Here is an 11,438-nt window from a genome sequence, read left to right on the forward strand (position 1 = left end):
CTGATGAGGAGGGAGGAGGGAGCACTCTTGTCTGCATGGAGGCGGGTGACGTGGGGGGCCGGAGGCTGCAAAAATATTCTTCCAAACTTCAGCTTCTGCTTTTGAAAATAGATCCAGGAAAATTCTGGCTGTGGTCTGTGAGCGGAATGACATCACAACAGCTCTAAATATATATGTGATAAAAGGCTGCCATCAGCTCGGGACCCAGCCCAACCGCCGTTGTTCTTCTCCGGTTTTCATCTTCATATTCAGAAAGTGGGCAGGCCTTTTCGCCTACATTAGAGGGATACTGCGTACTAGTCACCTGCCTTTTGGGAAAGGGTCCCTTGAGCCAGGAATTGGGTGGGGCTTGGGGGTGTTTGCATACTTATGATTCCTGGGAAAGCTCCAGGCAGCCTCCAATTGCCAAAAGCCCCCGTAACAAGTGCCCCTTCCCTGAGAGTAGGGCAGTAACTGAAGCTTTTTCCCTTTTGGGAGAACAGCTAAGGGGTAGGAAACTCCAGAAATGGCCCCCTCCTTATCAGGGGGTATTCTGAAGGACTTAATATTAAAGTCTGACCTGCTGATCTCACTGCACTGGTTGGAAAACCCAGGCCAATGGATGGGTATCTGAGCTGACAATGGATGGGTATCCAAGCTGACAGTGGAACACAGAAGTCTGCGATCTAGACTGTGCATTCAGGGAGACAGAGAGACACAACACAATGCCTCTGACAAACTGAGACCCTCTTTGTCCTGATAGGGCCTCACCAAACTTGGGGCTGGCTTTCTTTCCTCCTCTTTCTTACCAAGTTGAGACTGACAGAGGCCCTTAAGTAGCTAGGGGGCTGTCAGAGAGCAGTTCTTTTTTTTTCTGGGAGCTGTCTCTCCTCCCCCTACTTCACACACATGCTGCCTTCCCAGAAGGTGCCAGACGCCAGTCTGCTCTGTCCTACCTCCCAGCTTGGGTACCTGTTTCTCACCTTACCCAGGCTTAAGACTCCTTCCTAGTTCCCAAGACCCTGGGGGCTGAGAGATCTCCTACGCTCTGTGTTCTGGCAGCTCCTGAGGTCCTGGGTCCTGAGAAGTACGACAAGTCATGTGATATGTGGTCCCTGGGCGTCATCATGTACATCCTGTGAGTACCTGTCCTCCCCTGGCCCACCCTACTCTACTTTTTCATGCCCGTTTAGTGGCATTCAGCTTCTCACCTCTTGTGTCCTTTGGGACATGTCATCTTTTGGTCAGGCTGTCTTTTGTTTCTTGTGTCATGAGACATTCTTTGCGATTGCCTCATGTCAAGGCTGATGGTATTCCTGGGATGTGTTCAAGAGGCCGCAGGGGCTGGTGTTATTGCTGTGGTGTCTGGCTGCCTGTCTCCCTGTGAAAGGAGAGGACAGTTCTGCCTGACCCTTGTGTGCCCAATCCTTGTACCAAATGGCCTCTTCTCTTTCCCAGTTTGTGTGGATTCCCACCCTTCTACTCCAACACCGGCCAGGCCATCTCTCCAGGGATGAAGAGAAGGATTCGCTTGGGCCAATATGGCTTCCCTAAGCCTGAGTGGTCAGAGGTATCTGAAGATGGTAAGTGAGATTCTCTGCCTAACCTGGTCCCTTCAGCCTCCGTTTTGGGAGATATCCCTTTGGCTGTCAAACTGACCTGTGTTTAAATCCTAGCTATGTGAACCTAGACAAGCCATCTGAACTTTAAAGTTCAGCCTTTCTTTCTTTCTTCCTTCCTTCCTTCCTTCCTTCCTTTTTTTATCTGGTTTTTCCAGACAAGGTTTCTCTATAGCTTTGGAGCCTGCCCTGGAACTAGCACTTGTAGATCAGGCTGGCCTTGAACTCACAGAGATCCACCTGCCTCTGCCTCCCAAGTGCTGGGATTAAAGGCTTGTGCCACCACTGCCCAGCTCAAGTCTCAGTTTCTGTCAAGTGGGATCAAAATTTGTCTCCCCAGCCAGGTGTGGTGGCACACACCTTTAAATCCAGCATTTGGGAAGCAGAGGCAGGCAGATCTCTATAAATTCATGTACAGTTCCAGAACAGCCAGAGCTATATTTAGAGAGATCTTGTCTTAAGGGAAAAAAAATGCTTCCCCAGGACCCCCTCTTTCATATATTCCTTGTTCATACTTTCCTTCCTAGGTAGCACAAACAATTCTGCCTTGTAGTTATCTATTGTTGCTTAACAAATTATCCTGAGTGCTTAGTGACCTCAAACGAGACACAATTACTAGCTCACCATTTCTGATCATGAAGAATGTAGGAGTATTTATAGCCCTGTCGGACAGAGCTTTTGATTCATGTGGAAGGTTGAGGGATTGCCATTCACTGCTCCCCTCTTTTCTGGGTCCCCTAGCCAAGCAGCTAATCCGCCTGCTCCTGAAGACAGACCCCACAGAGAGGCTGACCATCATGCAGTTTATGAACCATCCTTGGATCAATGTGAGCATGGTCTTGGCCTGGAGTAGGGCTGCCAGGCTGGACGGTGGTAGCCCTGGAGGCCTGGGTGCAGGGCTGGACTGGAGCCTTGCACAGTGATGTCTGGTAACACCCCACCTATAGCCTGGCTTTGCCACTGTTGCAGTTAGGCTCCTTCCCCTCTCTGAACCTCCATTTCCCCACCTGAGAAGGGGAGAAGGGTATGTGGTGGTGGTAATCTGTGCTGTACCGTGCAGTTCCAGTCTCTGATCCATGGGTTTGGGCTTCCTTCTAGCAATCAATGGTGGTCCCACAGACCCCACTCCACACAGCCCGGGTGCTACAGGAAGACAGAGATCACTGGGATGATGTCAAGGTGGGTAGATTCTTTCTCAGTCTCTAGACATTCCTGGATGGCATCTCCTTAGCATCTGGAGTTTGGCTCTTCCTCTGTGACTAGAGGATGTCAGTGACTGCCCCAGTGATCCAGCCAGGGCAGGCCACTGAGCAATTGACTGCTACACTTTCCTATTTAGGGTGGTGCTCATGGGGCACTCTTAGTGAGGAGATTTTAGGCCAGGGCCTCCATGAAAGGATTTGGGGCCCAAACATTGGCCAGAAACTTTCTTATGACATTTGTGATAGGAACTAGCCTTGTTTCAGATGTAGTGGTGAGGGTCAGGTTTGTCCCTATGAGATAGCATTGTAGAGTATTGGGGGATCCAGGGTACAGTCACAAAGCTTCAGGCTCTTGGGGACCTAGGGAAATGCCATTGTCTGCAGGTCTTGTGGTTCTGTGCAAATACCATTGGTTCAGTTCTTTGTCCAAGTAGCATTGGTGTGGACCAGGGAGTCATCTGTTTCTTTTGTCTTTGTGAATAAGCTCAGTGTCCACCTGAAAACAGTTGTAGGGAGGGTTGTGTCCAAGGCCGAGCACAGAGTGGGCACTGGAGCAGTGATGTCATGGAGGGTGCTTCCCAGGCACGAAAGTGATGACTTTTAATGTTAGGCTATCCTGATCTCTTCTGTCCCCCATGCTAATGGTACACAGGAGGAGATGACCAGTGCCCTGGCCACCATGCGGGTGGACTATGACCAGGTGAAGATCAAGGACCTGAAGACCTCTAACAACCGGCTCCTCAACAAGCGGAGGAAAAAACAAGCAGGCAGCTCCTCAGCCTCACAAGGATGTAACAACCAGTAGCTCACGGGGGAGCCAGAGTGACAGACTGCGGTGTTCCGAGGAGGCTCTGGCCGGGAAGGGCCAGAGTCATTTTTATAACAAAAGGATAATTTTGTTGTCTTAATGTGTCACATTGAACTTGAGGATAAAGAGCTTGGCCCAAGGGTCCCAGCCTAAGCTCAGGCCCTGGAAAGCGTCTGGACCCCCGGGATGGGGAGCCCTCTGCTACAGCAGAAGCAACTTTGGCCACTGTGGCTTGAGAGAGGCCGCAGGTCTGCTACTTTAGCATTGGCCTTACTTCTAGGCCACTGGGAGTTGTGGCAGGCCTACCTTTTTTCTACAGAGACACATCCTGCTGTGTGGGCAGATGGGTCTGGCCTTGAGAAACGTATCTGACCGTTGGTTGCTATGGTGACCAGAGGCCATGTTGCTGTCTATGAATACTGAACAAAGGAGGAAGGAGGGACAGTCAGGAACCTACCTTCTTGGGGAGGTTTGTTTCTCTCACACTGGCTGCCCCTCCCCAGCCTCACTTCTGTTTGGTCTGCCAGAAGCTGTATAGTCCAGCTTGCTTATTTCTCTGTAGCACCAGCCCACAGTCTACTAGAGTCTCTGAGGCTAAGAATTCCGTCACTGCTCCCCAATCCCAAAGGTAGCTTCTCACCTCAATTGAAGGTGTGCGTATGCGTGTTGGGGAGGTGGGTATCCTTAACCTTTTTCCATTTTGGAAAACATCACTGTGATGAAAGCCCCCGCCTCTTCCCGCTCACCAGATCTCAGGTAGGAAGAAGTCCCTCTCTGCTGATGGCAAGGGCTATTCCAGGGATACTTGGCTCCCTGTTTTCCAGGACCTCGTTTTCTACTGGAGATCAGACCCGAAATGATGATGGGCTGACGAGCCACGCTCACGAGGTCTGATCCCGGCTCTAGCATGAGTCAGATTGGAGAGGGTCCTTCTTGGCTGACCCCAGACTTAGCCAGCTCTGCCCTGACATGTGCCAGGGTAGCCTTCAGGTGCTGAGTGTTTGATAGATGACCTGACAAGTGCCTGGCATTCAGCCTTGTTCCTAGATCCCGGTCTTTCTCACAGGCTGGGAAACCTAGCTCATAACAGCTAGGACAATACTGCTGGACTTTCTATCCAGATATTAATAAACATCTTTTTAGCATTTTTCAGTGAATTCTGGGTTTCTTTTTGTGTACCTGAGTGGACACAAGTGGTCAAAAGCAGCTCCACACCCCTACTAGTGACCATATCCTGGCTGGAGAGGGCGCCTCCGGCCTGGTAAACACACCAGGCTGACTCCAGCACCTCTGCCTCATTCATTGTAGAAAGGTCAGAAGGACTGAGGGGTGGCAGCTGCCACATGCCTCCAGCTCTGTGCCGCCCCTGTGCACTGTATTTGTGACACCCACCCCCGGCCCTGTGTGTGCCAGAGTCTGCCCACAGTGGCCACCCCCAGCTGCGTGCCAGCCTGCTGAAGGGCGGGCAGAGTGCCTGCTGCAGCGCGGAGCTATTTTCAGAAGCTGCCAGGTTTCATTTGGCAGTGAGAATATTGGAGAGGGGAGGGGTGGTATGCTGGAAGACTGTCTTTTCACTACTCCAGCAAGAGAGCACCCTCACCCCTTGAGAGCCCTTGAGGGCAGCTTCAAGGGGCCCTCACTGTGGCATTTCAACCTCCAGCTTCAATCTTGAAACCTCCCAGTTTCCCAAGAACTCATCTGGCTCAGTTAGGGCTCGCTCCTCCTCAGCTGCCCCTCTTTCCTTAGGGCCTGGGGGAGGGTGCAGAGATGTTAGAAGGCAAGCCCTCCAGAGATATTCTGCTGCTTCCTAACCTGCTGGCCTTGGACAGGTCTCTCAGCTTTCCTGACTTCTAGATCCTCAACTGAGAACTGCAGATGAGGGTGCCCATCTCACGGTGTCAGCTAGGGGGTTGGGGTAGATACCATTTGTGCAATACTTTTAAGAGGGTGCCTGGTACATGATGCAAACCTCGCCCCATTAGCTACCCCGGTATCCACATCCATTTAGAAGGAGAGGACCTAGAGTGAGGAGGGGAGCTCAGTGCAGGCCATTTCTACCTTTGGGACTCTGCATCCAGAAATCAGATCTTCCATATTTATGGGGTTTCACTTCCAAGGACTTGCTCTTCAGGTTAGCAACATGTGCTTTGGGGGCCTTTGTTGCCACTCTGCACTTCAAAGGCGGGTGATCAGATGACTTTGAGGGTCCTCATAGAGCCTGTGGTTCAGGTTAACATTCCTAGTGTGCTGAGGATGGGGCATGCTGGTCATGTAGGAAGGTATGTATAGCACACGAGGTATAGATGGATTCTTTCTCTTGGCTGCTGAGTCTCCGCTATGCCTGAGACTTGTAGGTATGGGGCAGACAGCAGGAAAAGCTTCAGGCGGGGTTCTCACCTCACGGAGTTTTCACTGGGGAGGAGGCAGAGGATACTGGGTGACTAATAGGGGCTAAACATCCGCTGGTGGACACCCGCCAGGCACTCACCTTAAGTACTACACAAATGTATACTATGGAATCATGGTTCATGTGGTCTAGGAGGAAAGGCAGATTAAGCCAAAGAGAGAGTTGAAGCAACCTAGAGGACAGAAAGGGCACCTCATAAGTTTAAGAGTAGAGTGTAGGGGTAGCCCCAGCCAATCACATTGCTTGTAGGGCGGGGTCACCTGAGGATATTTTTTACTAATAAATATTGCTGGTGTGCTCTCCCCCACCCCTTCTGCTTTCCTGTTCTCCGCTGGAACCACAGGTTCTGTGAGTCTTTCCCTAATTAAAGCTAAATATATTATTATAATTTCTGTCTGCCTTCATTTACGTCGCTACAGTGGAGCAGCTGGGACACTCAGGGACAGGTAGAATGCCCTAGGGCTCTGTCATCTCCCTGAGGCTGGCCTTGATCATCTGCTGTACCCACCTTCTCCACAGGTGAGACCATAGCTGCAGACATCTTGGATGAGGTTCTCATCAGACCCAGTGTCTTCCTCCAGCCCCAAGGAAGGGTTGCTATTAGGCACACTTGGCCCATCACTGTCACAAGGGAGGGAGCTTGCCTCTCATGTGACTCTTAGGGAAGAGGTGCTGGAGGGCCGTTAAGTTAAAGAAGAGGGCGGAAGGCTTATTCTCTCATCTGTCTCCTTGGACACTTGCTTGATCCCATGAGAAAGTTTGACTCAGTGACAAGCCCAGCCCAGGGCTCGGCCCCCTGATCTCTGGCATTTGGTGCAGTTCCCACAAGCCAGGACTGGGAGGTTGGGCCTCGGGTGGCTCCCGGTGAGATGAATGATGGAAGTGACTATCCAATGGTAGGTGTTAGATGAGCCAGCTGGCCACACATGCACACGAGCTAAACACAAGCATTTATTACACATAGTCACTGTGATAGCTTCTTTAGGAGCTGTGAGTGAAGAATTTCATGAGGGGTGTGTGTGTGTGTGTGTGTGTGAGAGAGAGAGAGACACATACGTGTGTGAGAGAGATCTCTGTGTGTGCACGTGAGAGATGCATGTGTGTGTGTGAGAGAGGGAGAGAGACAGAGAGATACATATGTGTATGTGTGTGAGAGGTCTCTGTACGTGTGTGCACGTGAGAGAGATGTATATGTATGTGTGTGAGAGGTCTCTGTGTACGTGTGTGCACGTGAGAGAGGTGTATATGTATGTGTGTGAGAGATGTGTGTGTGTGTGTGTGTGTGTGTGTGTGTGAGAGAGAGAGAGAGAGAGAGAGAGAGAGCGCTCAGAGGGGTTGGGTGGGTGGAGCGCTGACTATCCTCAGAACCTGAGGCTGGCTGGCTTCCAGCAGTCTGGCTCATTGCTATTCTATACCAGCCCCTCTCCACCCTCGCCCTCGATCCAGCCCCTCCACTGCAGCATCAGAATTGAGCCTCAAAGTGCAGCTTGCTATAACCTCTGTAAGGGTCTCAATGTTTTTTGGCCTCTTAAACTCCCCCTGGAAGGCATGAGGGTAAAGTGGGAACTGTGTAGCTATCTGCAGCCCTGGTTGCCATAGGTTGAGCCCCTGTAGCTCCCATGGATTCTCACAGCTGCCTTTAAGCTCAGCAGGGTAAAATCCCTCCTTTTGTCCCATTGAGCAGCCAGTCTGCTTACACTTTGGAGTAAAAATCAGTAGGCAGGAAGCCCACCTCATCCCCTATGTGTAGGATGGGGTTAGAACAAGCCCTGAACTTTAATTTGCCAGAGGCTTTGGTCAAGAATATACTCATTTTTGAGGTTCCCTGTCAGTAAACTAAGATGTTGAGTAAGCAGGACCAGATTATTCCAGCAGCCTGGCAGACATGCTGCCAGCGGCTAATAGACTGGGAAGATGAACTCCCAAAGACCTTCATCTCTAACATCTGTTGCTGGGTGAGTCCAGCTACCTGGCATTCTGCTAATTCTTCCTCTATTTTCTTTGCTCCCCAAATATAGGCTAACTCAAGGGAGCCAGTTTTGGGGGGTTCAGGGAGTTAATGGCCAGCAGCCAGCAAGACATGTTTATTGGAGGGGTGAGGCCATCTACTGGTCACCCAGGTAAGCATTTTGCTGATACCTACTATGTGCCAGCACTTAGAAGAGGGTGTAACCACATCATGATGAACAGTTTGTTTGCTGTGTACCTATTGTGTGCTGGGCTTTACCTGGGTCACTTAATTTAATTCTCATATTCTTATCTGATAGATGGAGAAACCGAGTCCCACGTTCTTAGCCACTGTGTACTCGCCCCATCTCCATGCCAGAAGAAAATGCTACCCTTGGTCTTGGCTGGAGACAATCACAGAAGGCCTCTGAGATGTAGTGACCACATGAACTCAAAGGATAAGCCAGATTTGGATGGAGAAATTAGGGAAAGAGCACTTCAGCTGGCAGATGCGGGCTGAGGCAGGGCTCTTTAAGGGGAGAACAAAGACTGTGCCCGTTGAACAGTTGTGAGGCAAGGAGGCTCTCATTTCTTCATCTGCCCATAGGAAATTAGGGTGGGGCCCTCAGTGTTAGGGGACACCTAGAGGCAGCTTCCTCCTCTTCATGCTCCTAGGGCACTCTTGTGTGTGCCACCTTTCCCGCCCCTACCCCTCACCCCGTCTCTCCTGGAGATACACCCACCTTCGATGCCAGTTTGTCAAACAATCCATCCACCTCCTCTTGCTGTGGCATTTCCAGTTCACTCCTGAGCTGGCTGTCAGAGTTGGAACCCGGTCTCGTCTGTGTTGGACTCCCTGAACTTCCAGCATTTGGTGGAGGAGTCCTAGCTCCCTCCCTCACACCTCTGCTGCCAACAGAGCTATTTTATATACTGGGATTTCTCTTGAGATTTAAATTGAGCATGAATTTATGTGCTCTAAAAAAAGTTTATGGACCACTGAACTAGACATTATCAAAATATGTCTTGAATCCTGCGAGGCAAGTACTACGATCCCCAGTTTACATATGGAAAAACCCAGACTCAGAGTAGTTGAGTGGCTTGCTAAGGTCCAAAGCTGGAAAGGACAAGGACAGGAGGTGGAGCTCTGCCATGGCAGAATGACCTCTAGGTTACCCTTTCTCCTACTGCGCCTGCCCTCGGAATCTCGGAATCCAGATTCTGCAGGGACAAGAAGGGAATAGCAGCCTGCACTCCCTGACAAAGGAAGCAGAGATGACTAGGTGACCTTGGTCATCTTGTGCTGCCACTGGGGTGGGGCCGTTTCACTCTGGAAAGAGATGGGGTGAAGAGGAGGTAGTGGGTATGAGGAGATAGCAGGGAGGGTGTTGGAGAGTCTGCTTTCTGCTTCAGGGGCTGTGTGAAGTGTCCACAGTAAACCAGGGGCAGGGGACTCTCTCTCACACCTGGCAGAGATTCTTTGTGTGAGAATGAGGTATGCTTGTCAGCTCCCCACAAAGCAACCTTTCATCCAGTGTGTGGACACACCCCACTCCAGCCTCCCTTTCAGGTGGGAGAACTTTGCCTTATAGGCTCTTCTCCACAAGATGGCTATTATAGGAGCTTGGGTAAAGGCCACTGAAGAAGTCCAATCTATTGAGCCCATTGCAAACACAGTTTTTAGCTCAAGTTTTGAGTACCTCATGCGTGCCAGATATATTTCACATGGCCTCCCTTATGCTTCTGTTCTTCCAACGGCTTCTGCAACAGAAGTTATACCCATGTTACAATCCAAGTCCCTGGAACATGAGCAGCTATGTCATGGCCAGGGGCACAGATCTCCATAGTCTCCTCACTAAGAAGTCTGTCTGTAACCAAAGAGGGCTGATGCCCCATCCCTTACCAGAATTGTTCTAGTTGAGATGTCACTCATCTGTACTTCCCCTCCCCTGATTTTTGTTACTACTGGTTACCAGAAAAAGGACTCTTGAGGCGATCATTTATGGCTCTGGATGCTGACCCTGGGCATGGATATTTAAAGCCAAAGTATTTATCTGTAAACAAGTGCCCTAGGGGTTCTTTTCGACTCTGCTTTGAAATTCCCATAATTCGTCAGTCACTCAGAGTCCATGCTTCGTTAGGATATATGGGTAACAATGCTTGTCCCTATACTATGAGACGAGAGAGGGTAAAACATGACATTTCTGTAGAGCTCTCAGCTTGTTACAGGTCCTGAAAAATTCCACCTCACTCAGACCTCTGTGTGGGGGCATGATGGCATTCAGAAAGTGTTGAGTCACAGGGTAGAGCCTCTGAAAGGAAGCAGTCTTCCTGGAAGGAGCTCCTGTCTAATGGAGCTGCCCACATCTTTTGGGCCTCTTTGTGAAGGTCCCTTGCCAGGCTGAGTAGGCTGTGTGATGAGGCTGCCAAGGCTGCTAAGGAGACAAGAAAGGTAGTGAAGTATACGCTAGGCAGGTGTAGAGACCCTCTCCCACAGGACTGTAAAGCGAGAGGGATCTGTGCGGCACAGGCCTGCACCCTGCGTCAGATGGGCAATGGCGTGGATAGGCTCTGGAGGCCTGTGATGGGCAGGTTTCCGTGTGCTGGCTAAGCAGATGGGATTCCATGTCCAAAGTTGGAGCGCACAGCTGAAGGGGAGGGTCACAGATACGGACAGAAGGGTCACAGAAGACTGAATAGGAGCTATCCCACTAGGAACAAATGGCAAAAAGTTGGCTATAAGAAGAGGAAGAAGGACATCCTAGAGAGAAAGGACCAAGCGCAGAGGCTCGAAAGCTCTTGGGGCAGCAGAAGGGTAAAGTGTGTGTGTTGCTCCTAGAGGTTGTTTCCCAGCAGCCTCTCCTAAGGAGGAGGGAACATGTGAGCTGCCTACTGGGCTTCAGAAAACAGCCCCCCCCCCCCAGCCTTTTTGGGAGTAGGGGTGGAGTTGAGACAGATTTTCCTCTTGTGATTTTGGCTGGCCTGGAACTTGCTATGTTAGACCAAGTTGGCCACGGATTCACAGAGATCTATCTGCTTTGCCGCCCAGGTACTGGGGTTAAAGATGTGGGGCAATGTCCTTGGCTGGAAATGGCCTTTTGGAGGCCTCTTTTACTAAGTTCTGCACTGACTGCACAGTGCAGGTCAGGCCCAGGGCTTAGGGTAGCTTGGCTAAATGTATATCAGCCCTCCTCTAGCCTTTGACTCTACAGAGATGACTTCTGAGATGGTTTCACTATGTTATTGTCAGTAATAAATTGAACCCACTAACCTGTGGATATACAGTTTTCTGGGGCTGTTAGTATCAGCAAACCCAATGGCTATGTCTTTTTATACCAAGATACAAAAAGATATAATTCACTGTGCTGAAGGGAGAGATGGCTTAGCAGTTAGGAGCATGTATTGCTCTTCCAGAGGCCCTGAAATTTGTTCCCAGCTCCCAAGTTGGGAGGCTCCCAATAGCCTGTAACTTCAGC

At 50.5% G+C, this 11,438-nt stretch overlaps 1 protein-coding gene across 1 annotated transcript in view; it reads left to right on the top strand.

The window, feature by feature from the left end:
• Mapkapk3 (MAPK activated protein kinase 3) overlaps nucleotides 1-4,765 on the top strand; it is a 32,208-nt gene extending 27,443 nt beyond the window's left edge. The window contains exons 7-11 of the mRNA XM_041677517.1: nucleotides 1,042-1,117; nucleotides 1,438-1,562; nucleotides 2,340-2,425; nucleotides 2,697-2,777; nucleotides 3,453-4,765. Of these exons, the coding sequence (XP_041533451.1) occupies nucleotides 1,042-1,117; nucleotides 1,438-1,562; nucleotides 2,340-2,425; nucleotides 2,697-2,777; nucleotides 3,453-3,605 (521 nt within the window). The 3' untranslated portion in view covers nucleotides 3,606-4,765. The remainder of the gene's footprint in view (nucleotides 1-1,041; nucleotides 1,118-1,437; nucleotides 1,563-2,339; nucleotides 2,426-2,696; nucleotides 2,778-3,452) is intronic.
• Nucleotides 4,766-11,438: the final 6,673 nt, after the last annotated feature.

This window comes from Microtus oregoni, unplaced genomic scaffold, assembly GCF_018167655.1.
Source record: "Microtus oregoni isolate MIOR12 unplaced genomic scaffold, Mior012 000028F_ref0000031, whole genome shotgun sequence".
NCBI lineage: Eukaryota > Metazoa > Chordata > Mammalia > Rodentia > Cricetidae > Microtus > Microtus oregoni.